The sequence below is a fragment of the Trichoderma evansii genome, assembly GCF_050947405.1.
Source record: "Trichoderma evansii strain SZMC 28006 chromosome Unknown GGI43scaffold_2, whole genome shotgun sequence".
NCBI classification, from domain to species: Eukaryota; Fungi; Ascomycota; class Sordariomycetes; order Hypocreales; family Hypocreaceae; genus Trichoderma; species Trichoderma evansii.
The window spans coordinates 1,404,973-1,418,160 of record NW_028145204.1 but is presented as its reverse complement, the minus strand read 5'-3'; the positions used below and the strand labels follow the sequence as shown (position 1 = coordinate 1,418,160).

At 47.8% G+C, this 13,188-nt stretch overlaps 4 protein-coding genes across 4 annotated transcripts; 2 read left to right on the top strand and 2 right to left on the bottom strand.

The window, feature by feature from the left end:
• Window positions 1-5,171: 5,171 nt before the first annotated feature.
• GGI43DRAFT_379533 (uncharacterized protein) lies at window positions 5,172-6,263 on the top strand (the record flags this gene model as incomplete). The annotated part of the gene is made up of 5 exons (XM_083202858.1): window positions 5,172-5,227; window positions 5,370-5,679; window positions 5,745-5,967; window positions 6,030-6,096; window positions 6,158-6,263. The coding sequence occupies 5 exons, from the start codon at window positions 5,172-5,174 to the stop codon at window positions 6,261-6,263; spliced, it is 762 nt and encodes a 253-aa protein (XP_083064988.1).
• A 1,672-nt stretch (window positions 6,264-7,935) lies between these two features.
• On the bottom strand, window positions 7,936-9,728 carry GGI43DRAFT_152112 (S-adenosylmethionine synthetase). The gene is made up of 2 exons (XM_083199446.1): window positions 9,288-9,728; window positions 7,936-9,228 (listed from the first exon to the last, which is right to left on the bottom strand). Exons 1-2 carry the CDS (start codon window positions 9,333-9,335, stop codon window positions 8,101-8,103), a joined length of 1,176 nt encoding a protein of 391 aa, XP_083064987.1. The 5' UTR covers window positions 9,336-9,728; the 3' UTR covers window positions 7,936-8,100.
• Window positions 9,729-10,304: 576 nt separating this feature from the next.
• GGI43DRAFT_152119 (protein GPN3) lies at window positions 10,305-11,738 on the top strand. The gene is made up of 2 exons (XM_083199447.1): window positions 10,305-10,443; window positions 10,680-11,738. The coding sequence occupies exons 1-2, from the start codon at window positions 10,396-10,398 to the stop codon at window positions 11,532-11,534; spliced, it is 903 nt and encodes a 300-aa protein (XP_083064986.1). The 5' UTR covers window positions 10,305-10,395; the 3' UTR covers window positions 11,535-11,738.
• On the bottom strand, window positions 11,739-13,121 carry GGI43DRAFT_152102 (uncharacterized protein). The gene has a single exon (XM_083199445.1). It carries the CDS (start codon window positions 12,495-12,497, stop codon window positions 11,943-11,945), a length of 555 nt encoding a protein of 184 aa, XP_083064985.1. The 5' UTR covers window positions 12,498-13,121; the 3' UTR covers window positions 11,739-11,942.
• Window positions 13,122-13,188: the final 67 nt, after the last annotated feature.

The window sequence follows — 13,188 nt, the reverse complement described above, 5'->3', positions numbered from 1 at the left end:
AGGAATATGCTGTATTTCAATCGTGTGCTCAGCTCAGGATTTCTCTGCTAAATCACAATAGGCAACTGCACGTACCAGAGGCACTGCCAATAGAGATACGATTTGGGTACGGAGCATCCTCCGGGTTCCAGCATCTGACTATGGGTATCGGCCAACTGACCTCAGCAGAGCCTCCTTGTTCTGCAGTTCGCCGCGACCAGCCGCTGTCCAGGTATTGTCTGTGTATTGTGGCTGTCCCCTTCCGACACAAATGCCCTCCTTGTGCTCTGCAGCCGCAGGCCCATCGAATGATTCAGAGGAGAGAAAAGTTTGCATGTACGAAAAATACTGCCAGTATCAGGATAGTACAGGTACGCCATGGGGAACCAAAAACCTGACGGAGGGGGTGTATCGTCTTAGTCGGCGCTTGGCTTGGTATTGTCCGTTGCTATTGTTGTTCTGTATTGACGAACCTAAGCGGCTTAGCGTCCGCGGTCCGGGTCCGGCCAAAGCGGGGCTCTCGCCGAATGTGGGCGATCATTGCTTCCCTTTTTTTTTTCTCCCGTCGCTCTTGCACTTTGTGCGGCTGAGTGACAAAGCAAGGAAGGGTTCAGCAGGAGCTAGAGAAGGGAAGGAACTAGGAACCGGGGTGGTGACGTGTCTTGCGTAGTAGGAGCGAATCATAGAGTTTAGGAGCGGGAGCTATCGCCCAGTGAGGAGTGCAGATTAGGAATGTCTTTACGAAGAATAGAATACGGAGCGCTGCCGCTCTCGACTATACTGGTTGTACCAGCGAAATACTAATCAGGAGACGAGATTACAACCAAGATGCGCGTACTGCTCGGTACTGTACTTTGCTTGTGACAAAGTAACTTGCTCTTGTTTCGAAGTCCTCCTTTGTCTGGCGCATCTATTTCCCTTTGCTCTTTTCTGCATGGGATTGCTTCTTTTCGGACAATTCTATTCAGCCTCTTTGCTGAAAACTGAATACTGACACGCGGCACCCCTCTTTTTTTCCCTCTGCAAGAATATTGCTACATCGAGTAAGGGAACTATCAAGCTTTTTTCTCTACCCCTTGCTTCCACATCGAGGATTTGGATTTGATGGATAACCGTCGTTAATGATGCCGTTTCTAGTAGAAGCTTCTCATGGAACTACGGGTAGCGCTAGCCGCGGCGGCATGTCATTTCCCATCAATAGCCTCCAAGACTTTGTCGCACCCCATGTTCGCCAAACAGCGCTATCCAGCCCACTAAGCTCAAACGGAAATATATTGAGCAATTCAAACGACTGTCTCGGCGATTTTCAGCTGTCGAGCTTTTCCCTATATTTCCAGATTTCTGGATGCTGCCGGCAAGCCGACGAAACGGGCGCTGGCGCCCTGTAGTTGCCTCTATTTCGTATTTTACGACCACTGATAAACTGCCGACCTGTCCCTTTTTTGTATTTCATCTTTGCTGCTCTCTCTTTCTACTGCTCTTAGACTAATGTGAAGCCCGAATCATCTCCAGTTGGGCGCAACAACATGCCAATCGCCGACCTACTAGTTCTCAATGCTTAATCCTTGTTCACGATAGACTGGCGGTTCTGCACGGCCTAATTCAACCTCGCCGAGGCTTAAAATTAGCGCACATTCCTGCGTTCCTCCTGTTGACGAAAGTAATTACTGCATCTGTATGTATGTAGAGATTGAGAGAACCTTTTTTTGTGCCGTTGATATGTCGCCTTAGCAGATTTCGTGATGTCCGCACAGGTTCTCAATGTTTACATATCAAATTACCGGAAACGACTAGATTTCTACCAGCCGAGCCATGCATACCAGCGCACATCAGTCTCAACAACCCCGGCAAACCCTAGGATAACTGGCGGTGGAGGATTCTATACAGCTTACGTGTATGGACTATATATATATAAGATTTGAATCCTTCTTTGTCATGCTTTTTCATCGGCAAAATGATCCAATGCCTACGAGTATATACCGATACGCTACAGAGCATTATGCGCTACAGAATACTCTAACCATACTTTTACTACTCACCCCCATGAGAGAAACACGGGGTCGCCGATTTAAAAATGGTTTCAGATAAAACTGATTGTATAGTTTGTTCTCCACGAGTAGTGGATTTGAGTGAACAGAACAAGATTGCAGAGATGCTCGCTATGGAAGTGGTCGTTTGCTGGGCCTCGACAAGACAATGCAGTGAGTAACGCAGTTTGTTCGTGACGACATTTCCAGATTTGACCAATGTTGCTTGCAATATGAATATAAAAATGCTTTTGTGGGCTCCATCGAGGAAATTGGCCCCGCCTCGCTATTCTCCACTGCTGTTGTCCTCTTTGTTTGTGAAGGCCTGCTGAATGAGCGAGGTGGGTATTCTACGGGTAGGCAGATATTATTGATGATTGTTTTGTTGTTTTGAAAACCGTGCTTGGTAAATTATATTGTCTAGTATGTAGGAAGATGAGGCCAAATGCTGTATCTAGCCCCTGGATTGTGTTAATTGTTCCATTTTCCCATTGGAGCCGTTGGATGAATCGCTGCGTATTGTTATGAATAGCAGCTAGAATGGAACACACCGATAAATCTCCGAAAGTTCAAGGACTGGAGTTGGTAATGAATGAGGATTTTCTCATTGATGCTCATTAATATAGCTAACATTGTGTGCTGATATTGTTTCTATATTTGAAATCAAAGCAGACGAATGCTGATGATAAAGAGATGCTATGCTGAACACCAGAATGATAAATCTTGAGAAAAGCTGGCCATAAAACTATTGGCACTATTAAAATATCATCATTTTGCATCGTTTATCATATTCTTAGCTCTTGCTTTTACTCTTGTATGACGGCATCGCAATCTGGCTTCAATATCGCGGCCCTCCCTTTCCTAGACTGAGATCTGGATAACGAGCCCACCCCAAGTCTGTGCGTACATGCATTACATAGCCGTTGCTCAGATCTCAAAATGAACATACAGCTCCCCTCTCCCCCTCCTCTATTCTCATAAGTATTATTTCCACGGGCATCTTGCCGCACGAACCAGCGGATGCTCTACGCTCCCGTTCACGGATCGCCGCGCTCGGGAAGGAGCTCCATCAGAGCTTTATTTATGATTATTGTTTGATTATATGGAGCTTTAGGGGCGTCAATGGAATAAAAAAAAAGGAAGAATCTTATGTCGTAGAGTAGAATATATGCGTTGTGTAAGCGAGGTTCCGAAGAGGGCGGGCTGCGGGATCCGGATCACCGCTATCGATCTCCGGAAGAGGGGGCTAGTATTATCGATGAAATAGACCTTCACTTCATTCAAGTTTTGTCTCTTTTTATTCGTTTAATGAAACGTGCTTCAGCTTCAGCTTCAGTATGTCGCGTGTTTTGTGTTTGGTGGTGGCTTATTTCATAAATATTAGCTAACAACACACTCAATGCCTCGAATCATTTTATTCAGTCAGCTCATCAGCTCACCAGCTGATGACATAATGAGCCGCCTAACCAACTAGCCAACTAGCTCATTTAATATGAATCAATCAATCACTCGGTCCATCAATCCATCAATATGTTAGCCAGCTTGTTGGTTTGACTAGCTTGCTGTGCTTGACGCCCCTCCCAGCACCGCAGCCACGGGTATGGGATACACACCGTCGTTCGCTAGCTTCGCCGCCAATGCAGTGGCTTGACTGGGAATAGGGAGGAAAAAAATCAAAATAGGGCGAACGACGCAGAGGGGGAGTGCGGATAGCCCCCAATTCTCTGGCATACCCAAACGCCATTGACAGGGAAAGTCGGAACCGAGAGGAAGGGTTCATCGGTTGATCTACAGGACGCCATCTACCACAGCTGTGGGAATTCGAATATGCCACAATTCGGTGTTAGATGCCGTCTTGGATAAAGCTAGCGTTGTGTGCGCGAGGTGACTCGGCTATTATGACTAAGTGATTGGTGATGATTCAACAATTGTATTGCGCAAAGCAATGGGGTGGGAGACTTGCGGCTGAAAAGACCTAGAGCTGAAATCATTTTTATGCAAGTATTCGGGATGAGACCCGGACCACAGGTCAAAGCGAATCATTTGGGCAACTCTCTCTTTCTTTTCAGCTAATATCAGCTTGCAGTCAGCGGGGAACTGCTTATACGTGGGAGTTATACTGCCTCATGTAAGCAACACCCAACACTTGCGGTTACAGAACCATTTACCGGAAGACCGGACGAAATTCACAAGATGCTTCAAAAAGAGAATAAGAAACGCCCTCGGCGAATTGATCCCAGCCGTCAATATCGGGTGAGCGGGAACCGGGTAGCGGTTACGAAATCACCCAGGTCTTGAGTTAGCGTTGCTATTGTTATTTCGGCCAAGCCAGGATAGCTTCATTCATCTCGCATAAGATCTGCAACCAACACAACCAACAACATCAAACGAGAAAACTTGCAAGCCACCACGCCCCCTTCTAACCTACACCCGAGTTTAATTGCCGGCAAAATGTGAACAAAACAACGCCAATTCTTTGTTCTAACTTGAGCTCCTCACAACCTTGTCTTTTTTGTCCGTAGTTCGCCTAGAGTTACCGCTGCTCTGGGATAACCCTAGTCCTGTCAAGATGCTCCTTTTCTAAAGACGCCGATGGCTCAGCGCCAAGACGTCCCGGGGATTTGGGCCTCTTTGTACAATGGGCTATTAACTCGTGTCCGTAATGGGCAGATCGAGTTGCTGTCTCTGTAGGATGAAATCATGGCGTAATCTGTATTATTAGAGGGATAGGGAGCGGCGATCTAACATCAGGGGGTGACTATGTTATTTGGTATGAAGGACTGGAGTTGCGTCAATTATCCCCCTTCATGATAAACCTTTTCCCGGTGACGTCTAATACGAGTTTCGCAAACATATGACCCCAGTACCTTAAGAGTTCCACAATAGTCTATACGAAAGACAGTTTGCCTGTTCAGATTAAACAGGGGAGATCAAAAATTTAAGTTATTTTAGACATAACATATCTACAGCCCTTGCCTGTTTGTCAATTTATGTGTGTCGTACCCAAGCTATCGCCAACTAGGAAGACTACTCTCTTTTATTAAGATTACATGTTAATATTTAGATTCAAAGAGCACATAACAAATACTAATAGCTAGTTTAATTAACTGAGAACAATTCTCCTTGTGTCGATAACGGCAAGATTAATTCTCTCATGTAGGGACCATGTCGCCCTCCAATAGCTCTTTTATGCCTTCAAATCTAGTTGTCGGATCTATGAGGTAGGACCTTAGCATCGACAGGCTGAATTGCGACATCGCATCAACAGTCGAGGCAGGCTCCGGGCCTGGGTATGTGGCAAGCTTCCAAGCAAGTCCCCAGCGCTGCAGAAAACCCATAATCATTGCCATTTTTATTCACTAGCACAGAGACAGATTCTGTGACCTCGACGGCAACGTCTACAACCACGACAGTCGCGACAACCGCTTTCGTCATCTCTCCATCCCCTTCTATATCAAATGACCAGTCGCCGTTCAAGCGCAATGATCACGGCTATTATCCTCCCCCTCCTCCTCCTTGCGAGACCATTTACAAAACGGAGAGTGTAACTGTCTGGGTGCCGACGGTTGAGCATAAGACGGTAACAAAGACCAAAACAGTAACCCCTGCCGCGGTTACCAAGACTGCAGCATTAACTGGAACCAATACCGCAATAGTCACGCTGCCCTCTACAGTAAGTTATACAAATTAAATTAACCTACGATCCCAGCGATCCCAGCATATGCTCATTATGTTTAGGTGACCTCAATCGCAGTGGCAACTGCTACAAACACCATCTCCGCAGTAACTACAACAACAATAACAGGCACTACTACAACCACCCAGACTGTAGCTGCCACGCCTACTTATGCTCTGCAATGGGATCAGGATACTTGCGGATATACCCCTGCTCACATTATCGATATCGAGATTGCCGGTGATGAGCAGACGGTTATCGACGGCTGCGGCAATATATGCACTCGTAAGTATACGTAGTACTGAGCTGGTTGCGAAATACGCCAACTGACATTTTTCTCTTTTAAGAGGACCCCAACTGCCTTCTATGGGAGGCTTACTATCACTTTTCAGACGCCAGTGGTCGTTGCGCAACGTAAGTTACCTATTGAACATCAAACTCATTCGTGTCGTATACTAAAATGAATCATGTTTAGGTTCTCTCAAACATATGACTCGGGCCTTCTGCAATGTCCTGATGCTCTCGGCATCGGTTACAGCGTTGGTGCACAAAAAATGGGCGTTAACCTGGCGGCACCCTAGATGAACTTTGCAAAAGGGCCAATCACAAGCAATTTTCAAAAAGCAGAGAAAGTGAAGATGGGAAAAATTAGAAACTTATGAAATAAGAAAATACAAAATTATACAGTACATGCACAGTAGAAGACTGTATTGATGAATTATAGCGCTTTTATAAGGCAGCGGCATTGCTTATAAGCTGCCCGGATGGCCTAGATCAGTCCATACTGCGTAGGAGCCTGGAGAGCGGGAAATTATAGAAATTATAGCCTGTGGCTGTACTCTTGGTTTTATTGGCATAGAGGTTGTAAAGTGTGAAGGCTCTGACTGCATTTAGGAGCACGAGGATATTGTCATCCCCAGGTAGCGATAATAACATCTCGTTCCAACAAACGCTGTATGTAAGTAAATACACTTAAGAAAGAAGGCCAAAAAGGCAAAAAAAAAAAAAAAAAAAAAAAAAAAAACCGCCGTGATATCCCAGTCAGATACTTGTATAGGAAAAGCACAATGTAAATATATAAATCTCATAATTCCTAGTTCCGCTGCCTTGCCACTCAGCAAGAAATCTTCCTAGACCACCGGGACTGATTAAGGCTGGAGTGTAATGCTTCAAGCCCGGTTTTTTTTTTCATATAAAAAATCAGCCATCTTACATTAGAGCATACCAGGCCACTAGCAAGTTATTGCCGTAATATATGTTCCATGTAAGGCGTCATAAGACACGTCAGCCGCGCAGTCTCTGCGTTACTATAGAGCATTATTTTGATCATATTCTACAAGCTGTGCGCTTACTGCAGGCAACTATTTTCACTATTAGCCTATTAGGTAAATTCTTCTTAATCATAGCATCAATCAAATTACACTGAGATGCACCAAGTTGTAAAGCCATCAGTGCATTCAGGCTACAAGCCAAATTTAGCTTTAAAGCTGCGGGAGGCTTTTTCCAGCCTTATAGCGACCTGCATAACTCAAATTAAAAAATTAAGCAGTATTCACGCCTTAGAATCAAGATTAAATTGGCACTGTTGTAAAAATCCATTTCTAGGTAATGTTAAGTTTAAATGGAAAGTGTATATAGCTGGCTACGGCGTGCACTATACTAGCCACACTCCGCCACATAATCGTCTATGCAGGAAGAGTTTCTAAACAAGTAAAACCGGACACTTATTTCAGTTTATTCTGTATAAATTGCAGATTGACAATGCAATAGAAACATTATTCTTTAGGCTATTAGTAGTAAACCTCACATACGTAATAAGATCCCACAAGATGTGGGATATAAAAGAACAATGAAACATTCACCAGTATTGGAATCAGATGTTTGCCTTAATCGGGCTTCTCTATTATCAAGTCTCATGTCTAACTATTAAGTCATGATATCTTTTCGATAACCAGCTTCTCCTGTTTCCAACCCCGACAACTGACTTGCATGTTCAGCAGCTCGGTCAAGAGACTCGGGAAAAAAGATGTTGAACTTCTTCTTGGTTCCCGAAAACGCCGGTACGCAGATCTTGTTTATACCCATCATTAGCGTAGCTCATAATTGTGCATTTTTCCGTTTGCAGACGTGACCCTGTGCTGTCTATGCAAATAACCCATAACTTTTGTCTTTGTTGAAAGACGCCCCGTTGTGTCCCCCAAAGACCCTGGTATATGTATATAAAAGAACAAAGAAAAAGATTTACGCCAGAAACCACCTCGCCTTCCCGTAAAATCCCATGGGAAAGCCTCCAGGTTTCGTTGAGAACCGTACGCCGCCTAAATGTGTCTGATGAAATATCGACGTGAAATACATTGTTTGTAAATCATTTCGCAGATATTGTTGAATACTCTGCATGCAGTTGTAGCAACTAGTTACTTAGAACTTGAGCTGCTTGGGCTGCTCCCAGGTGAAAGACTGGTTGGTACCGAAGTGACCGTTCTTGGCAGTCTGGAGGTAGATGGGGCGGGTCAAGTTCAGCTCCTTGACAATAACACCAGGTCGGAGATCGAAGTTGTCACGGATAATCTTGACAAGCTCGTCAGAAGACTTGTCAGAAGTGCCGTAGGTGTCGACGTAGATGGAGAGGGGCTCGGCAACACCAATGGCGTATGAGAGCTGGACAAGGGCACGGCGGGCGAGGCCAGCAGCGACCAGGGACTTGGCGATCCATCGGCCGACGTAGGCGGCAGATCGGTCGACCTTGGAGAAGTCCTTGCCGGAGAAGGCACCACCACCGTGGGCACCCCAACCACCGTAGGTGTCGACAATGATCTTACGACCGGTCAGACCGGCGTCACCCTGGGGGCCACCAATGATGAAGAGGCCAGAGGGCTGGATGTGGTAGATGGTCTTGTCATCAAGGTACTTGGCGGGGATGGTGGTCTTGATGATCTTCTCGAGGATCTCCTTGCGGAGCTGCTCGGTGGTGATGTCGGCAGAGTGCTGGGCAGAGACGACGACGGTGTCGACGCGGATGGGGACAACGGCACCGTTGTCGTGCTTGTACTCAACGGTGACCTGGGTCTTGGTGTCGGGACGCAGCCAAGGGAGGGAGCCGTCACGGCGGGCAGCAGACATGGCAGCGTTGAGCTTGTGGGCAAGCTGGAGGGTGAGGGGGAAGAGCTCGGGGGTCTCGTCGGTGGCATAACCGAACATGATACCCTGGTCACCAGCACCCAGGCTCTCGAGGGCCTGGTCGAGCTTCAGACCCTGAGCGATATCGGGGGACTGCTGCTCAATGGCAACGAGCAGGTTGAGAGTCTTGTAGTCAAAGCCCTTCTCGGAGTCATCGTAGCCGATGTCCTTGATGGTGTTTCGGACAATCTTTTGGTAGTCAAGCTTGGCGCCGGTGGTGATTTCACCGAAAACCATGATCATACCAGTCTTGGTGGCAGTCTCGCAAGCAACCTTGGAGAGGGGGTCCTCAGCGAGACAGGCATCGAGGATGGCATCAGAGACCTGATCGGCGATCTTGTCGGGGTGACCCTCGCCAACAGACTCGGACTGTGAGAGCGAATTAGCAGCTGAAGATGTGCAGATTGCAATAGATTGGGCGCGCTTACGGTGAACAGGAAAGTTCCTGCCTTGGGGATGCCGTTGGTAGCAGACATTGTGGCGGTTGTGTGAAGAGGGGTGGAGGAAAAGAGAATGATGATACAATGAATGGGCGGGAGAGAGAAAGAGGACAGACAATCGCTGAAAGAGAAGAATGAATAAAGAGAAAGGGGAGGGCAAAAAATTGGCGGGCTCTGAGATTTTTATTTAGGCCGGTCGAGAGGGGGGCGGCCACAGACTAGCTTCACACATGTCTTTTATGGAATTACACCATAGAGATACTTCTAGGATCGCTGCAAAATTGCAGTGAGAAAAATGTCCCGATAAGCCCCACCCTTCTCAGCAACAGAGTCATCTAGGATTGCGAACACGAATACTACAATGACAGGATCGTGTCTACGGCTTATGTGACTGGCTTAGGATTCGGCTGAATTGCCCAGCAGGCACATTCGCACCAACTGATCGCATCAATTAACTGCTCTGCCTCACGATAAATTGGTTTCATTGACAGACGACATCTCTCTCGACTGCCATCCGGGTGCTGATTGAGCGGTATAGGTGTGGCAGTCTTTTTTTTTTTTTTCTCTTCTGTTCCCCCAACCAAAAAAAAGTAGTCTAGTCCGCACGCGTACCTGAGTTGTTACTGCGCTAGCGCCGCGTGCCAGAAAATTGCGCCATCGCCACAGTATTTTTGCTGTAATTGTCTGTATGACCACAGTGTATTTACGCCAAGCGTGCAAACACTGTATTATTGCTGATATACTCCGAATAACTCCGTAAGATTCGGGTCTCCAGGTGAGACAAGTAAGACTCGCACAGGGTTCCTGACACTGTACCTGTACATGTCAGCTTGGCTGCTTTCGGCGCGACCCCGCATAGAAGTTTCTCGCCGAACGAGTGCTTCCGCAACGTGTTGCATGTGCTGGCCCGCATTCAGTCCATCGGGGCCCCTAGCAGAGCTTCTTGTCGATAACAGATGGAGGGGCCACCGCCGTCATAATTTTTTCTGTAGCGGGTACCGAGATTTAGCCAGGCATCGATTCATTGGTGTTGCTATTACAAAGACGAAGAAAAAACAGCAATACACACACATCCCGACATTCAACAGCTGCCATCATGAGCAAGTTTGGCGCCATGATCATGGGCCCGGCAGGGGCGGGAAAGGTGTGTGGCATGTCTTGTGTTTTGCTTTATGCAGGCTTACGGCGTGAGACAAATCGAGAAGCTGGCAGGGCATGGATGCTGGCGCTGATGCTGATGCTTGCGCCTATGCTGGTAAATATTGGAATTCCTCCGATATGTTTCCGATCCATGAATCATCCTGGTTATAGCTCTCGATATGCTCTATGCGACAGCGCGCAGCTGCTTTGCCATGCGAATATTAGCTGACTTTCATCCAGTCCACCTTTTCCGCCGCCCTCATCACCCACCTAAACCTCAACCGTCGTTCAGCTTTTTACATCAACCTCGATCCCGCCGCCGAGTCGTTTGAGCACCAGCCCGATCTCGACATCAAGGAGCTCATCTCTCTCAAAGATGCCATGGAAGAGGTGGGCCTGGGGCCCAACGGCGGCCTCATCTACTGCTTCGAGTTTCTCATGGAAAATCTCGACTGGCTGACTGAGGCGCTGGATTCCCTGACGGAAGAATACCTCATCATCATCGATATGCCCGGCCAGATCGAGCTGTACACGCACATTCCCATTCTGCCGACTCTAGTAAAGTTCCTTACGAACTCGGGCTCTCTGGACATTCGACTTGCGGCGGTCTACCTCCTTGAGGCCACTTTCGTGGTAGACAGAGCTAAATTCTTTGCTGGTACCCTCAGTGCTATGAGCGCCATGCTTATGCTTGAAGTACCCCACATCAATGTCCTGTCCAAAATGGATCTCATCAAGGACCAGGTCAAGAAGAAGGACCTGAAGCGATTCCTGACGCCTGATGTCGCCCTATTAGAAGATGACCCTCTGGAGCGCAACAGAAGAATAGTCGAAGGTCCCGAGGAGGAGGATGATGAGTCTAGACCACCTGATGAAAAGGCTCAGGTCATGAAGGGCGCCAGCTTCCGCCGCCTCAACAAAGCCGTGGCCGGACTCATTGAGAGCTTCAGCATGATCAACTACCTCAAGCTGGATGTCACAGACGAAGACAGCGTGGGAGGAATCCTCAGCCATATTGACGACTGTATTCAGTACCACGAGGCTCAAGATCCAAAGGAGCCTGATGACGAGCAGGAGTACGATGAAGCTGATTAAAGGAAAAATTATGGAAAAGGGAAAAGGGAGCAGAAAAAAGCTTTGATATATTGGATGGGAGCACATCTGCATAGCGACGGCGTTTGTGGTTTCGCATTGGTGCAGCTAGACAAAGGACATTGAACCCAAATCTAGCTACTTCTTGAAAAGGATTTTAAAAGAAATTATCAAGATAATAAAAATAACAATAACAATGATTTTCCCAATGAGGCAAATTAAACAAAAAACACCCTATTAGACGCCCGTATCTGCTCAGACTCTTTCCCCGTCACGTATGACATGCTACCCAGCCCTGATTGCATCGTATGTCCCATACATCATATCCTCGTGACGTGATATAATTTTTATCTTGTTTTCTTTTTTTTTTTCTTTGATTGTGGTCATATCCCTCCCTCGCCCTGGCTTCCATCACCTCGCCTGAGCATTAAACACCCTGCTGCTACTGCTCCTCCTCGCCGCATACTCATCCCACCTCCCGCTCGCCTCCTGCCCCTCATACCGCTTATACTCATCCAGCCACACATCCTTCAGCACGGCAATGTACCCGACAATCTTGGCCCCCAAGACGGTCGCGTCCCTTGCGCTGACCAGCACGCCCCTGTTCCACACCCACGCCGCGAGCGCAGCAAAGGCCGCCCAAAATACCGCCCGAAAGGCCAGGCGCGTCCACCACATTATGATCCTGCGCACCCAGTTGAGCACCACCAGCGTCGCCAGCAGCACCGCCAGGGGGACCAGCATGTCCAGCGCGCCCTGGTGCTCGGCGAGCAGGGACAGCGCGCGGTCGACGAGGGGCTGCAGCACGGGGAGGACGAGGTCGGCGCTGCGGCGGGCCTGCGCGAGGGCGGTGCGCTTGACGGCCTGGACGGGGGACTGGGGGTCGAGGATGTGGGTGTCGATGAGGGAGACGACTTCGGCGGGGAGGAAGGAGGCGAGGAGCTGCGTCGCCAGGGTTTCGTCCATGGTGGTGGTTGTTGGTGGTGATGTCGTGTGTTGGTGGTTTTGTATGACTCTGCTTAGAAAGCGCCTTGGTTTTCTGTAGATCTGTAGATGGAGCTGCGAGCGAGCGATGGAGTAAATGTTCGTCTGAAAGTGTTGATTCTGTCGACAGCAAAAAAAGAGTAAGACGAGATAAAAATGCGATGGGCTCAAAGCAGCAGTCAGTTTTATCAATTCTGCCTGCCAAGAAAGGAAGCACAAAAGGCAAGGTCGCGTTTCGTTCAAAACCCAGCGGGCGAATAAAAAAAAATTAAAAAAAAATAAAATAATAATAAATAAACCACTGAACAAGGATCCGTGATAAGATAGTAGTTTAGCAGAAAAAGGGCCCCCTGTTTGGTTTCCTGGGCTCGTTGTCCAGTCCCGTCTACGAGTTCAAGTCTCTCTCGTTTCGTTGGTTGGGGATGTGCTTCGAATCGGGGGATGTTCGGCCCTCTTTTTGTTTGCTTCAGCGTCTCCTTTTTGAAAGGATGACTGACTGGACTGGCCCTTAAGCTTTTGCGTTGTCCTTGTTCCAGGGACTTTTCTCTCAAAACCCCCGCCCGCCGCGGTGGCGTGAATTTAGCCCGCTTCCCGTGCTAAGAGAGCTGGAGGTTTTAGCGTTCTTGGTCCTCTGGCTCGCAGTGTTGGCATGTGATGCTCCAGCGTCGGCGCT